The sequence below is a fragment of the Melanerpes formicivorus genome, unplaced genomic scaffold (genome assembly GCF_026170545.1).
Source record: "Melanerpes formicivorus ecotype bairdi unplaced genomic scaffold, bMelFor1.0.p_v2 SCAF_3, whole genome shotgun sequence".
In the NCBI taxonomy this organism is placed as follows: Eukaryota; Metazoa; Chordata; class Aves; order Piciformes; family Picidae; genus Melanerpes; species Melanerpes formicivorus.
The window spans coordinates 9,014,628-9,028,850 of NW_027142355.1; the positions used below are offsets into that span (position 1 = coordinate 9,014,628).

The 14,223-nt window shown below is 36.6% G+C and overlaps 1 protein-coding gene across 5 annotated transcripts in view; it reads left to right on the forward strand.

The window, feature by feature from the left end:
- The window catches only part of BRD1 (bromodomain containing 1), a 59,843-nt gene that overhangs the window by 11,572 nt on the left and 34,048 nt on the right, over window positions 1–14,223 (forward strand). For all 5 annotated transcript variants that reach the window (XR_010990829.1, XM_068166256.1, XM_068166266.1 and 2 more), the window contains exons 3-5: window positions 4,604–4,760; window positions 10,260–10,391; window positions 13,646–13,774. Coding sequence is in view for 4 of the 5 variants with exons in the window: in XM_068166256.1 (XP_068022357.1) it covers window positions 4,604–4,760; window positions 10,260–10,391; window positions 13,646–13,774 (418 nt within the window). In the remaining variant the exon portion in view is untranslated. The remainder of the gene's footprint in view (window positions 1–4,603; window positions 4,761–10,259; window positions 10,392–13,645; window positions 13,775–14,223) is intronic.

A 14,223-nucleotide genomic window follows, 5' to 3' on the forward strand; every position in this document is an offset into this window, starting at 1 on the left:
TGGAGAAATGCTATAGAAATCTTCATGTATTGTAATACCAAAATGGTATCAGTGGGGTTAAAAAGCATGTATGGTCTGTGGAGTGGTTAGTGATGATTAATAGAAAAGTGATTATCTCTCACTGGTTTCTTACATTAAACTGCTATTTGTGCTGTTGTGCATTTATCTAAAAGGTGAGGAAACACAGAACTGAGTTACCCTTAGCTTTCTCTGAATGCTTTGACCAGTGTTTTATGAGTATCACTCTGCAGGATAGATTATCCACCATGTGTGTCCATGTGAGGAGAGGGTTAGTGTAGAGCAAGTGATAAATTAGTTTCTCACCAAAGCTGTTATATAATAAATTTAAATTAAATTGTGTCTATTGCCCTTTCAAACCAAACCAGTTTCCTCATCCTCGTATAGCTTTTGTAAATGCCTAATTAATACCTTAATTTACCCTTCAGCCTGAGCAATTGTTTCAGGCTGGGGACTGCAGGTGCTGTTTGAAAGGTTCAGTTGAAAAGGAGAAAAAGGTATTTTTGAGGGAATTAAGGAGTTGTACAATGCCTCTGTATCACGTTTGTAGTGAATGTCACAATGTTTTACAGTTGGATACAAGTAAGGGCTCAGGAGGGGAAGTAGTAGTGACTTTCTCAGTTGCATGTGGCACAAATAAAAGAGCTTTGAAAAACGTTTTGACATTCGTGTAGTATTGGAATGCAGTCGTGTCCCCCCTGCAAAAAAAAAACAGCCAAACCAAACAAAAAAAAGCCAGGAGAGGGAATATGACTCATGGTGCCAAAACATCAAGAGGCTGTAGTAGTCATCACCTTGAAACCTAATGCTTCTTTTATGGGACCAATTACATAACAGCAGCTGCTGGGAACACAGCCACACTTGAAGGAATTTTCCCCGTTTTCTTTCTCTGTACTTTATTTTAAATAACTGATGAGTGGGAAGAGAGCATGCTGTGAGCCACACAGCTATTCGTAAGGCCTCAAAACAGTGGTTTGAACTGCAGAAGTTACAGTGCAAGAGCTCTTCTGCTCTGTGTTTACTTTGTGTTTAATTCTTTGAGAGAAAATGTTTAGCATTTAACGTGGTCCATTTCAAGATACTTCTTATAAATTTTGTCTTAACAAATTCTGTTCCATGTGAAACCTGAAGAGCGAAAACATTTGTCTCCCAGCTTTGTTTTCTGTAGTCACTATAGTTGTGGCTGTTTTTTTCCTTTGACGTGTCTGAAGTCAGTTGTGACGAGGGAGACCATAACTCTGGTAGTATCTTCCAAATGCGTATTCTTGCATGCTCTTCTTAGTGAGCTGTCTTCTCATTGCAGTGAGATTGGTCTTTTTTTTTTTTTTTAAAAAAAAGAAAGCTCAGCTTCAGCTAGTACACTTATGTTTAATATGCATTCTGGTTTACTTAGTTTTTTCTCACAGTGCTTACTATGCTTGACTTGCCATTCAAAGTAAAACACTACAGAAAGCTGTTCTTCCCTGCTGTTTTTCTGCTTGGAGAAGGTTCTGGAGTGGACACATACTTTAGCAAGAAAATTCTTTTACTCTGTGGTGTTTTGTGTAGCATGACGAAGTGAGCTAATTTCTGTAAGCCTTACTTTTAAAAATTATTATTATTTTTAATCGTGTGTTTATTTTTAATTACATCTGTGTTGGAGGAAAAAAAAGGGAATACATTCTGCAGCATCTTAAGACTCCCAGAATTTCAGAATTCTGATTTGAAAATTTAGTTTCAATGTGTAGAAACTTAGTTCAATCTAAGGTAGCAGGTGTAAACCCAGTTCTCTAAGCCTTTCCTCATGTGGCAGATTTCCCAGTCTTTTGATCATCTTAGTCCTTCTGTGTACCCTGTCGAGCTTGTCCACATCTTTTTGTATAGCAGTGACCATGACTGAGCACAGTATTCCAGCTGTGGCCTAACAAGTGCAGAGCGGAGTTGGATAATGACTTTATCTCTGCTGCTGGTGACTTTGCTGATGCAACCCGGCATCCTGTTGGCTTTCCTTACTGCAGTAATAAAATGTTAGTTCATGGACGGCTTTCTGTCATTCAGGACCAGCAGGTCCCTTTCCACAGAGCTGCTCCTCAGACAGGTAGATCCTAGCCTGTGTTGCACTCTTGGATTATGTTTTCCCAGGTGCAAGACCTTAACAGTTGTCCTTGTTTTTGTTAGTGCACTCTTCCAGCCTATCAAGGTCTTCTGCAGCATGGCTTTTCCAAAGGGTCCACTTCCCCAGTCAGTTTGCTGTTGACAGACTTCATCAGGGTACCCTTGATCCCATCATTCAGATTGATTATGAAGATACTAAACAGCCTGGCTTTGGGTTTTTTTTGAGGGAAGGCAGAGAGGCTTGAATTCCTGCCCCTTGCTAGGTAGCTTTTGCACTCAAATTACCTGCTTATTTATATTTTGAAAGTTGGAGATATCTTCTGTGAACATCTTTCCTAGGCTTAGTCTGACACTTTATTATTGTAATTATCTATGAATAGAACAGTTTGTTGTGTGAATGGGCAAATGTACTTAATTAAAAATGCTTGCTTAGTCTTGCCACATCTGATGGGCATAAAGCCATGACACTTTTTTTTCATAAGTTACAATTCTCTGATCTTTCCAAGTAGGTATATATTTGGCTGTGCATTTTTTACTCGGTTCAGTATGTTTTGCTGTTTCCAAGAGAGGTATGTTGAATAAGTTGATTTTTATTGTGTTTTATACTTGTAATTCTGTTGTGTTTGAAGTTTAATATGGTCACGTCAAAGTCTGTTCTGCGATGACTAAGTAGTTGTGGAGCCTCCCTCAACAATTTGGTGGAACACTTGCAAGGCAATCCTAAGTCCATCTGCAGACTTACTCAGCTTTAAGTTAAGCTAAAATTTTTCAAGTATATCTAACTGGCTTAGTTATTAATTGAAAAACAATGTTACTGGAGAGTTGAAGGATGTATGGAAGACCTGTAATGACTGAAAGCTGTCAGTTGCAGCTAGCCATAGCTACAGTTAGCATAGCACTGGTAAACCTATTGCCCCTTACCTTATGTGCAGCCCAGAGAAAACAACCAGGGATAGATGACCTTTGGTGAACTCATGGCAGACTTCTATATCTGTCTGAATAGTACCATTGAAGTTTCCCAGCTCTTCTTAAAAATCATTTTAGCCAAGATTTACATAATGGCTTTACATTTTGTTTAGGTATTTCACTGCTTTTCTTCCATCACTTACCTGACAAACTGCTTTATTCATGAAATTAAAAGAGAAAAAGCAGAAAAATACTAATATGTGTGTATGTTTGGGATTTATATTGAAATGGCTTTATGCTTTATGAATCAGACACATTTTAAATTTTAATTTTGCCTATTTAGGTATTACATCTTATTAGAGAATGTCTGGTAAGCCTACTACTATCCATTGTAGAATTTTGCAATGGATAGTAATATACCAAGTGAAGAATTAACATATTTCTATTCACTGATACTATTGTTTCTGTAACTATTTTACATCTAGCTCAGGGAAACCCTTTTCTCTCTCTCCAACTCACCCATGCCCCCAAACAAATGAACACTCACCCTAAAAATACAAGCATTTTGTGCTTTGGGATATTTTGTGTTAATTTTGCAAGGGCTGCAGGAAGTGGCAAATACCATGCAGAACTAAAGCATTTTCATTGTACAAGCATTAACTTTTAAATATTTTTTTCCCCATGATTTTGAGATGGTTTAGGCACACAGTTGAAGAGCAGTGTCAGATAAACTTTGTTTTGAATTTAAGTTTTGAGAGGTTAGTGCTGTGTGTGAGGCTTGGACATTTCAATGTCATTATGTAAAAAATAGGAGTCAAGGTTGTTGCATGTAATGTTCATGTAGCACTTTCCTAGAATATTTGTAAATAGTATTTGCATCTGTATTGTAAAAAAAAGGTTTGGAGAAAATATTGCTCATATGATCAACATATTTTGCTTAACTGTTTATATCATCTTTTGTTGCATCTTTTCTATGATGACATTTCCATTGTATGTGTGTGGTAAAATCGTAGTACGTCCTTCTGTTTTGCTTTTTTTTTTTTTTGCTTTATTTGCCAAAAATTTACTATTGGTAGATGAATAACACAGGCTTTTTGTTGTATATTAGGTTAAAAGTTTGAATATACATTGTCCCTAAACTGCTAGTTCTGTGTGGTTTGTGCCACAAACCATCTGAAAACTTTCACAGGGATTTAGAACTTTATTTCTGATTTTATTTTCAATAGGAAAATTATTCTGAAATGTATATAAAACTTTATTCTCTGGTCAGTTCTTGGGTTGCTCTTGAGATTATTTCAATGAAAAAAAATACAGCCTTTAGCTTTATAAAGTACCTTAGTATATGTGGTAGAAACTACAGTATCAAGCAGATGTATTTGATTGTAATCTACTGCTCAGTAATAATTGCACTGAAAAGGTTGTCACTGAAAGAAAGTAATATGGTGATCACTGTTGTTACATTATACATTCATCTATGTGTGTATATATATATACACACACATATATATAAAAGTTCAACTTCCATAGACAAATATGTTTTATGCTTTGCTATGACAAATACAATATCAGTTTTTCCATATTTTAGATTAAATAAGATTATGAATCAGGTGGCCATTCAGCGGAAGAAGCAGTTTGTTGAACGAGTGCACAGTTACTGGTTGCTTAAAAGGCTGTCTAGGAATGGTGTTCCTCTGTTGAGAAGGCTGCAGTCCAGTTTACAATCACAAAGAAACACACAACAGGTATGTGACACACTTTTTACTTCTAAGAAAAATTCAGAAAGTCTCCATTTCATAGGGTAAAAAATTATCCAGGTGAAATACTTCTATTCAGGACTGAATAAATTCTTTACCTTCTTCTTAGGTGATATGACCAATGTTGGAAATAGAGCATTATCTGATCCTCATAATTTTTGAATACAAGAAAAAAAAATCAGGCTTTTATTTTGTTTTGCTTATATGTTTCACAAAAATACTGTCACCAAAGCTACACTACTAATAGCACTGTTCATTGACTAGCCTTGTGGTTTTCTGGAGCTCCTTCCTCCATTTGCTAGTGAGTTAGATAATTTGTTTTTTAATGCATCACAGGTCACAAAGCAAATGTCATCTTTGACAATTGAAACTGAGAAAAATGGGGAGTTTTACAGTTTTGAACTCCAGATGCTTGTTGCCCCCCCTTGTTTGGAAATAAGAAAGAGCAAGTTGTTGGTGAAGTTCAAAGACCTGTTTCAACTTCTAGTTTCACTTTTGACTAGACTTGTAGACAAGCAGGTATTTATGCTGATACTGGGTTCAAGTAAAACTCATCCTAGCCAAAATACATCTAGATTGGTTAAAGCTATTTACATTTACAAGTCAGAATTACTGAAAAACAGTCACTCCAGATGTGTATCAGAATCAGAAAGTAGTACTTCTGCTTCCCATTTTTGTTCATGAACAGCTCATCAGTGACACTGAAGGTTTTGTGACTCCTTTGTTGTTTCAGTTTCAAGTAACTGGGTAGCTTCAAGAATAATTAAAACTTCTTTTCTCAGTTTTATATATATATGTATGTGTATATATATATACACACATATATCTCTCCATTTGTGCAGGCCTTGAAATTCTTTGAAGCATGTTGATTTGGAAATTATTACTACATTGATCTTGTAAATTATCTGTTAGAGCTAAAGAATTAATTTTATAATTACTTACTTTTTAAAAAACCCAAACATCTAATTAATAATTTTAGAGGTGCCCAGTGACAGGAACAGTGGCAGTGGGCACAAAATGAAAATCAGGAGGGTCCCTCTGGACAGCAGGAAACACTTCCCTCCCATTCCCCCATACCCCCCTTATTTTTTTTTTTGTTCTGACTATACTTTATGCTGCTTTTCCAATATAATTATTGCACACTCTGCCTTTCCTCAGAGATGAGATGTTAATATTCCTTTTGGATGGAATTGATGGAATTTAGGTGAATTCCTTTTAAGTGGCATGTACTTTGAGTATAAATTTGTCACTTCCTTATCTTTTTCTCATTGCTTCTCTATTACTCAGTTTTAATACTGGGGTTTGTGTTGTAAGTTGTCCGAAAATGTTTTGTGTTCTAATTTCAACCTTTGATTAATGTTTTAATTCTGTATGAGAAGTTTCAGTTCTGATGAGTGGTGCTTGGCAGTTACCTAATAACAGCTGCAAATACATTATTCAGATAGTGGAGTTTTGTGGTTTTTTAAAATAAGTGTGTATGATTCCTTAAAAAATATATAGAGGTATAGAGCTACACTAAAGTTAGTGTGTGAAAAATATACTTGGTAGTTGAGAAGTACTTTTCCTATTCAGATGACATGGTAAGACTGCAACATTTCTAAATATTTAAATAGTAACTCCCAAAATAAAACTATTCTTATAACTGATGTTTGATGATAATAAAGTAAGCCTGAAATAGGTTCTGTTTAAAATCCCTTTGCCTGTTGGTACTCCTGTACAAACACGGTTTCTTTATTTTCTTTTCTTATTTCAGAACTGTGCACTATTCCTGAGAAAGAAAATTATGAAAATATTTTCTAAATTAATTGAAAACTATTTATGCTGGTTTATTTAAAAAGTGAGACAATTCTGAAACTTTATTCTTAAATACTTGCAATTGAAATTAGCTTTGTCTTTTAAAAACAGAAAGCAAAGTTTCAAGTAAAGCTGAGTATTAATGACTGTTGATGAAAAATGTGTAGATAGTTCTTTTCAATGTGTATTAAGTGTCCTGCGCATGACTATGTGTCTTCTCCAAAGCATCTTCAGTATGTATTTAAAATACCTATGAAAATAGTCATGACTGCAAAGCATTCAATACATTAGCTATCTTGGTTACTCCAGGTATAAGCCAAACCATAATGAAGACTAGTAAACAGCTGTGAAATAGCAGTTGTGAGAGTGCTTCAACATTTTTGAAGTATAGATGGTGATTTTGTTCATTTCAGTGTAGATGAGAAAATTGTTTTTGCTTTATTTTATCTGAGAGGTCAAGATGTCAAGAAACCTAAATAGGGTTTCAGTCAATCAAAGGACTATTGACATTGATGCAATGCAGATTCAGAGGAGGTTTTGTTATTATTATCAAAACTGAAAGAAATGCTTAGATGAGGAACCAAAACCATGAAAATGGTTTCAAGATGCCTCATGGAAATGGGTTTGACCTCTCTCTAATGTTTGTTTACTAGAACAAATTTTACAAGAAGTGAAGTGTTACTAATTTAGAATTACTTTCTAACTAACATGTTTCAGAGCTCAGTTTTGACGTGCTTTTCCTCATCATCTGCAGGAACAATGAACCCTGTGAAAGAGTTGTTTATACTGTCACTTCTCTCACCACCTAGAAATTCAGGAAGGGTGTTGGAAATACTCTAATAAGCATCCCCATTTTTTAAATCTTTTTTCTGTACTTACAAAATGTCAGAATAGAAATAACGTGTGACATTTGTTTGCTGCTGTACTGAGGAGATACAAAGTAGCAGGTGCTGGTGACCAAAGTCGTATGTTGTATGTCAGATAATAAAAATGTTGGTGTAAAGGGGGTTTATCTTGGCTATGGTAACTCTGTCTGCTACTATTACTTTGCATAGAAGGGTCAAAAAATTGGAGGCTTGCCATTAACCCCCAAGATGAGAGTGACATTCAAGAAGGGGAGGATATGTGCTCAGGAAAAAACCTAAGCAAACAAGATGCTCTTGATACTTTGGGTCATATCTGCAGATTTTACACCTATATGTTTTATGGAATGAATTTGATCAAAAACAACACAACCCCCCTTATAGCAACACAGAAAAACCCCCAGACAGCATTAAAAAAACCCCAACCAAACAAAACCCATAAAGTGCTACTGCACCTTCAGATTTAGTCCAAGACCTGGTGTAATGAAAATAAAGTAACTTTTTTTCTTGTTGTGTTTCAGTTTCCTGACTCACCCTAAAACTTGCACAGTTTGGATGACTCAGGCAGGCTCAGTTCCCCTGTTGCATGAGCTATGCAATTACACAGGGCAAAAGGGCAGACTCCAAATCGCTGCAAGTAAAGGGAGGGCAAACCTGCTACTTTCAGCAACAGCAGAAAACCAGTAAAATGATTAAAAAAATTGTATAATTATGTCAGTTAATAGTAAATTTACTGTTACACATATACGAACAGTACTTGGAGATGGAAGTGGTATAGAACAGAATTAGTGGCAGTGTAGGCTTTCTAATTCAGTGAGTCTCGAATTTTAAGGAATTGGAAAAGTGAATAGTAATATTCGTTTAGTCAAAATTTGCTTTGAACTATTCTGACTCTCAGCACTTAAATTATGTACCTAATGCATGACTTCTTAAAAGAAATAATTAAGTTATAGTCATTAAAAAGGGAACTAGGAAGTTTCTAGTTAGAATTTCTGGGGTTTTTATTTGCTTTGATTTGGGAGTTGAGGGGAGTTGTTTATTCGTGGGGATTTTTGTTTCTTTGGTTGGACTTTTCTGTCTGGGTATTTTTGTTTGTGTTGGGATTTTTTTGTGTGCTTTGTTTTGTTTTAAAGAGGAGCAAACTGTTATTTTCAGATTGCTGTATTCTAATACAGATCACAGAATCACCAAGGTTGGAGATATAGTTGATAGATAAGGATGTTCACCTTTAATGAAGTCAGAGATTTTAATAAGGCTAGCTACCACCGATGCTTGCCTTTACTTTTACAAAGTGTGTGAAGCAGTATGATACAGATCATGGAATCAGCGCTCATAAACCTATTTGCCTTTTTTTTTTAAACTGCTGGTTTTTTGCTTTTGTATTTTTAGAACTTTGTCTGAAAAATTGCACAAGCTTTCTTTTACAGGACCTATGATATTTCTAAATTATCCTTCTGTTAAGGAGGTTTTTACTTTGAATGTGACAACTTGTGATGTTGGTTATTGCTCATTTGCTTAGACAATTTTCATTATTCCTCAGTCTTCTATTTTTCACAATTTAAGGAATTTATTTTTTGGTTTATTTTGAAAAAAATCCCACACAAACACTAAATCAACAAAACCCACATGACAGTGTTTTAAGTGTATACTGCATTACGTTAGTTATAGGGAAGCATGCAAAGCTTTGGATCTCTGTTCTCCCCAATATCAACCTTTTCCTTGTGAAAAATATATAAGAGGAAAGCCTGTATTCTTCTGGTGGTTTGAGCCTTAACTGGGACTTAAGAGCTCAGATGGGGGCCAGGCTGAGAATCCCTCTCCCGTTACCCCCTCCTCTTTCCCAAAGAGAGGAAAAGAAAGGAAAGGAGCAAATCCACCAAGAAATAATTTGGATTCAGCTTAGAAGTAGAGAGGTAAAGAATTTTCTTTAAACAGTATATATAGATGTATGTGTGTGTGTGTGTGTGTGTTAACAATAACAGGTAGGGTTCACAAAGGTAAGGAACAAGGATGAATGGGAAAAAAGAAATAGGAAATACAAAACCAGTTCTTCGCAAAGTTGTGAGGTGCAACAGGGAGGACTAACTTAGTTTCTCAGGGGGAAAACCCCCTACAGGGAGGGCAGTGCTCTCACAAGCCCTCCCTCCCCCCCCCCCCGCCTCGCTTCCAGGATGGGCATAACCCATCACAATTCTGTATGTACAAATCAAGTTAAATAGTGTTTACTACTTTCTCCTAAATATGTGTGAATAAAATTCTTTCATCCATTTACTGAAAGGTTGTACTATTACATTACCTATTTGCAATACCATGTGAAGTTACTGTAGTATTTAATAAAAACTGGTTTTAATTTCCTGTCATCAGAAGTCATGATGATTTTGTTCTGTTACAAGTGTGTCTTAATTCTGCTGGGTGTGGTGAGGGAGAGACAGTGCTGAGCACACCCAGATTGTGCTCCTACCAGACTTGAGTTTCTGAAGAGGTTCCCTTGGTTTAGATATTGATACGAAAATACCAAATCTTATTTTACAGGTTGCTATACTGTTGAGTTGTTGTTTGCTATCTTGCTTTTTCTGCTGTAAAAAGCCTTCACTGTAGGATTGCTTTATGGTTCATAGAATTTTGTTTTCAGCTAGATGATTGAGAAACTGTAGATGATGTCCTGACCAGATGTTATCTTTTGTTGAGGTATGAAGCTTATGACTAAGCACTGTAAATGTAAGGCAGTAGTTTATTCTTTCCTGTAAATGTTCTGTATATACATAAAAGTAGCTTATAGAAGGAGGTTAGCATTTTTCATTTCATTAAAACATTTCAATTATTTTCTTAGAGAGAAGATGATGAAGAAATGCAAGCCTTAAAAGAAAAGTTGAAGTACTGGCAAAGGCTGCGTCACGATCTTGAAAGAGCACGTTTGTTGATTGAACTTATACGTAAGCGTGAAAAATTAAAAAGAGAACAGGTAAATGGAATATTTGGGGAAGCTTTTCTGAAGGAAAGCTTTTACAATAGAAAGACTGCAGTGTTTATCTTTTAATCTTTGCACATATGCAAAGTGTTTAATGGCTTGTGTTGGAAGAACCTTTAATGGTCATCTAGTCCAACACCACTGCAGTAGGCAGAGACATCTTCAACTAGATCGGGTTGCCCAGAGTCTCATTCAACCTGATCTTGACTGTTTCCAGGCAGTGAGGCTTTTCCTACCTCTCTGGGCAACCTGTTCCTGTGTTTCACCACCCTCATCATAAAAAATTTTCTTCCTTGTATGTAGTCTAAATCTAGCTCCCTTGTCCTTTTGCAGCAGGCCTTGCTAAAGTCTGTCCCCATCTTTGCTACAAGCCTCTTAAACACTAAAAGTCCACATCAAGGTCTCCCTGGAGCCTTGTCTTCTCTAGGTTGAAAGCACCTGGCTCTCAGTTTTCCCTCATAAGAGCAGTGTTCCAGCTCTCATTGTGGCCTTCCTCTGGACCTGTTCCAGGAGGTTCATGTCTTTCCTGTACTGAGGACTCCCCAGAAAAAGACCACCAGAGTGGAGTAGAGGGACAGAGTTGCTTCCCTTAACCTGGACATGCTTCTTTTGACAGTTGGCTTTGTAGGCTGCAAGTATGCATTACTGGCTCATGTTGGGCTTTTCATTCACCAGTACCACCAAGTCCTTTTCTACCAGGCTGCTTTCAATCAACCTCTTCATCTCCCAGCCTGTATTGATACTGGCATTGCCCTGATCCAGGTGCAGGACCTTGCACTTGATCTTGTTGAACCTCATAAAGTTCACATGGCCCCACATCTCCAGCTTGTCCCTCAGGTGTGTTACCCCTACCACTCAGCTTGATGCTGTTTGCATATTTGCTGAATGTGCACTCAATCACGCTGTCTTATCAATTTTAAATAAATATATGTTTTTGGAAACTGTGTCAAAGTCCTTACAGAAGTACAGGTAGTAGACATTCATTGCCCTTCCCTTGTCCACTGATGTAGTCATTCTGTTGGAGAAAGCCACTAGGTTGATCAGGCAGAACTTGCCCTTAGTTAAAGCTGTGCTTGCTGTCTTGAATCACCTTCTGGTCTTCCATGTGCCTCATCAGATCTTCTAGAAGGATTGTTTCTTGATCTTCCCAGGCCTAGAGGTAAGGCTGACAGGTCAGTAGTTCCTGAGGTCCTCCTTTCTATCCTTTTTTAAAATTGGTGTAACAGTTTCCTTCTTCCAGGGATTTCACCCGACTGACACAATTTTTCAAATATCATGGAGAGTGGTTTGGCAACTATATCAGCCAATTCCCTCACGACTCTGGGAAGCCTCACAGCCTTAGTATGTTCAGGTTCCTCAGGTGGTCACAAACCTTGTCTTCCCTTACTGTGGGAGGGACTTGGCTCCTCCAAGGCCAAGGCAGGCCTTGAGATCCACACTTGAGAGGTGTGGGAAAAGAGGTTACTAGTGAAGACTGTGGCAAAGAACTTGAGTATCTTCAGCCTTCTACTCACCAGTTTTTACCAGTTTGCCATTTTTTTCTGACTTTACCCCTTTCCTTACTCATTTTCCTCAGGATTCTGAATTCCACCAGTGTGTGATCACTGCAATCTAGGCTGCTTTCAGTCTTGACATCACCAAATGTCAGTTGACAAATTGTCACTTCCACTGGTGACCATCAGGTCTAGTATTGCATCTCTTCTGATAGAGCTGTCTGTTACCTGTCTTAAGTTATTCTCTGCATTACAGGAGTCCTCTGTTTGTGTGTAGCTTGCCGTGCTAATCAGCAGGTATTGGAGTAACTGAAGTCCTCCAGCAGAAAGAGAGTCTGCAAGAGTGAAGCTTCCAGTAGCTGGAGTAAGATGGCTTCTTCAGTAGGCTCTGCTTGATTGGGCAGCCTATAGTACATACAAGCCATGAGATCTGCTTTATTGCCTTGGGCTCTAACTCTTAACCATAAGCTCAACCTGCTTGTGACTATTCTTTTGGGACAGCTGTCACAGTCTGTCCATTTCTTGATGTAGAGAGTAACACTTCCAGCCCCCCATCCTCACCTGTCCTTTCTGAACTACCTGTATCCATTCATAACCACACTCTAGTCATGGAATTCTTCCCGCCAAGTTTCAGTAATGACAGCTAGCAATATGATGGCCTCCAGCTCCTTCCTGTTTGTTGCCTATGCTGCATGTTTTGGTGTAGGGAAGTTCTTTAACAAGCCAAAGACAATTGGTTTGGAAGAACTGCATAAAATTTGATCTCTGGGTTTTCTCAGTACATGTGCCTGCACTGGCTAGTATTTTTATTCTTCTGTCACAAAACAAACAACCCTGCATCTAAGTCTTATGACATTCTGGAATTAATATTGCTGGGAGAAAAGAGGAAGTAATAATTCAGAAAGAGAACTTTTCATTTGAAAAAGGAAAGCAAAATGTTTGCATTTAGGAGTCTTCAATTGTCCTCATTTGTAAAAACTATCCCATTTATATTTTTTTCAACTGTGAACACTGATTACAAGCTAATACAGTTTGTAATTCTTGAGTGCTTTCTGGAATTCCATACATCATTTCTGAAGGTTTGCATATCACTTGCTATATGCTTATATTTATACACATTTTGTGTGTGTGTTTTTGTATACTTTGTTTACATGTTATATATATATAAATATATGTGTGTGTGTATATACACACCATTCATGTGTTATTAAGAACTTATATTTGCCATAACAGGACCATTTAAATATGTATAACTCTTTAAATGGCCTGAAAATAAAACTATAGAGGAGTTTGTAATACTGTCAAATATGAAAATTCTGAAGAATTATCCACTATTTAGAGATGTTGATTTTGGGTTTTTTAATTATTTTCTTGGAATGTACACAGAACATTTATGTAGCCTGTGATTGCTCATCAGTGTTTTTTTTAATACTTTGGATGTGGTGCTGCAACTGAAATTTAGTTTTTAATGTTACATTTAGGTTTATATTCCTATTTTCACTTTACTGGCAAAATATGAAGCTGTTCTTATATAATATATTTTCAAATAAAATAAATACAGTTTAAAAATTGAAGAAAATGCATTTCTAGATAAAGTAGAAACATGAATGCCAGCTGATTACACTGAAAGTAGCATTGAACACATTTACCTAAAACTATTTCTGTGGTGTTTCATATCTGAAGTACTACTGTTGCAAAGCCACTTTAAAATGCTATCATAATAAAAAGTGCTCAAACAGATAATTATTGCTTTAGGTCAAGATTGAGCAGGTTGCTATGGAACTTCAGCTTACTCCATTCACTGTACTTCTGCGATCAGTTCTGGATCAGCTGCAGGAAAAGGATTCTGCTCGTATATTTGCTCAGCCAGTGAACCTTAAAGAGGTATGTTTTCAGATGTATTTCCTTAGATTTAGATATGACTTGGTGGCACTTAAAAAAACAAATTATTACATGCAGGGCTGGCAGCAGTATTACCTTTTAGTTTCTCTTCTGATACTTTATGAGTTATGACTTCTGTGAAAGTGTATTTATGCTCAAATACCAAAATAATGGGGGAAATTTCTGGGAGGTATTTGTATTGAATAGCATGAATGAGTACATGCTTATCTTTTGCAATAAGGTTATTTGACAAAGCAAACTCAAAGGTGAAATTCCTTTTAATTCACTGGGAAGCTAGATAGAGTATATGTGTGTTTACATATGCATATGTACTTATATTACACATTTATATGTGTATAAATACCATGCAGACACGTGTACATGTCTGTATTGATTATATATATATATATGTGTGTGTGCATATACTATGTATATATGTGTATGCTCTGCAT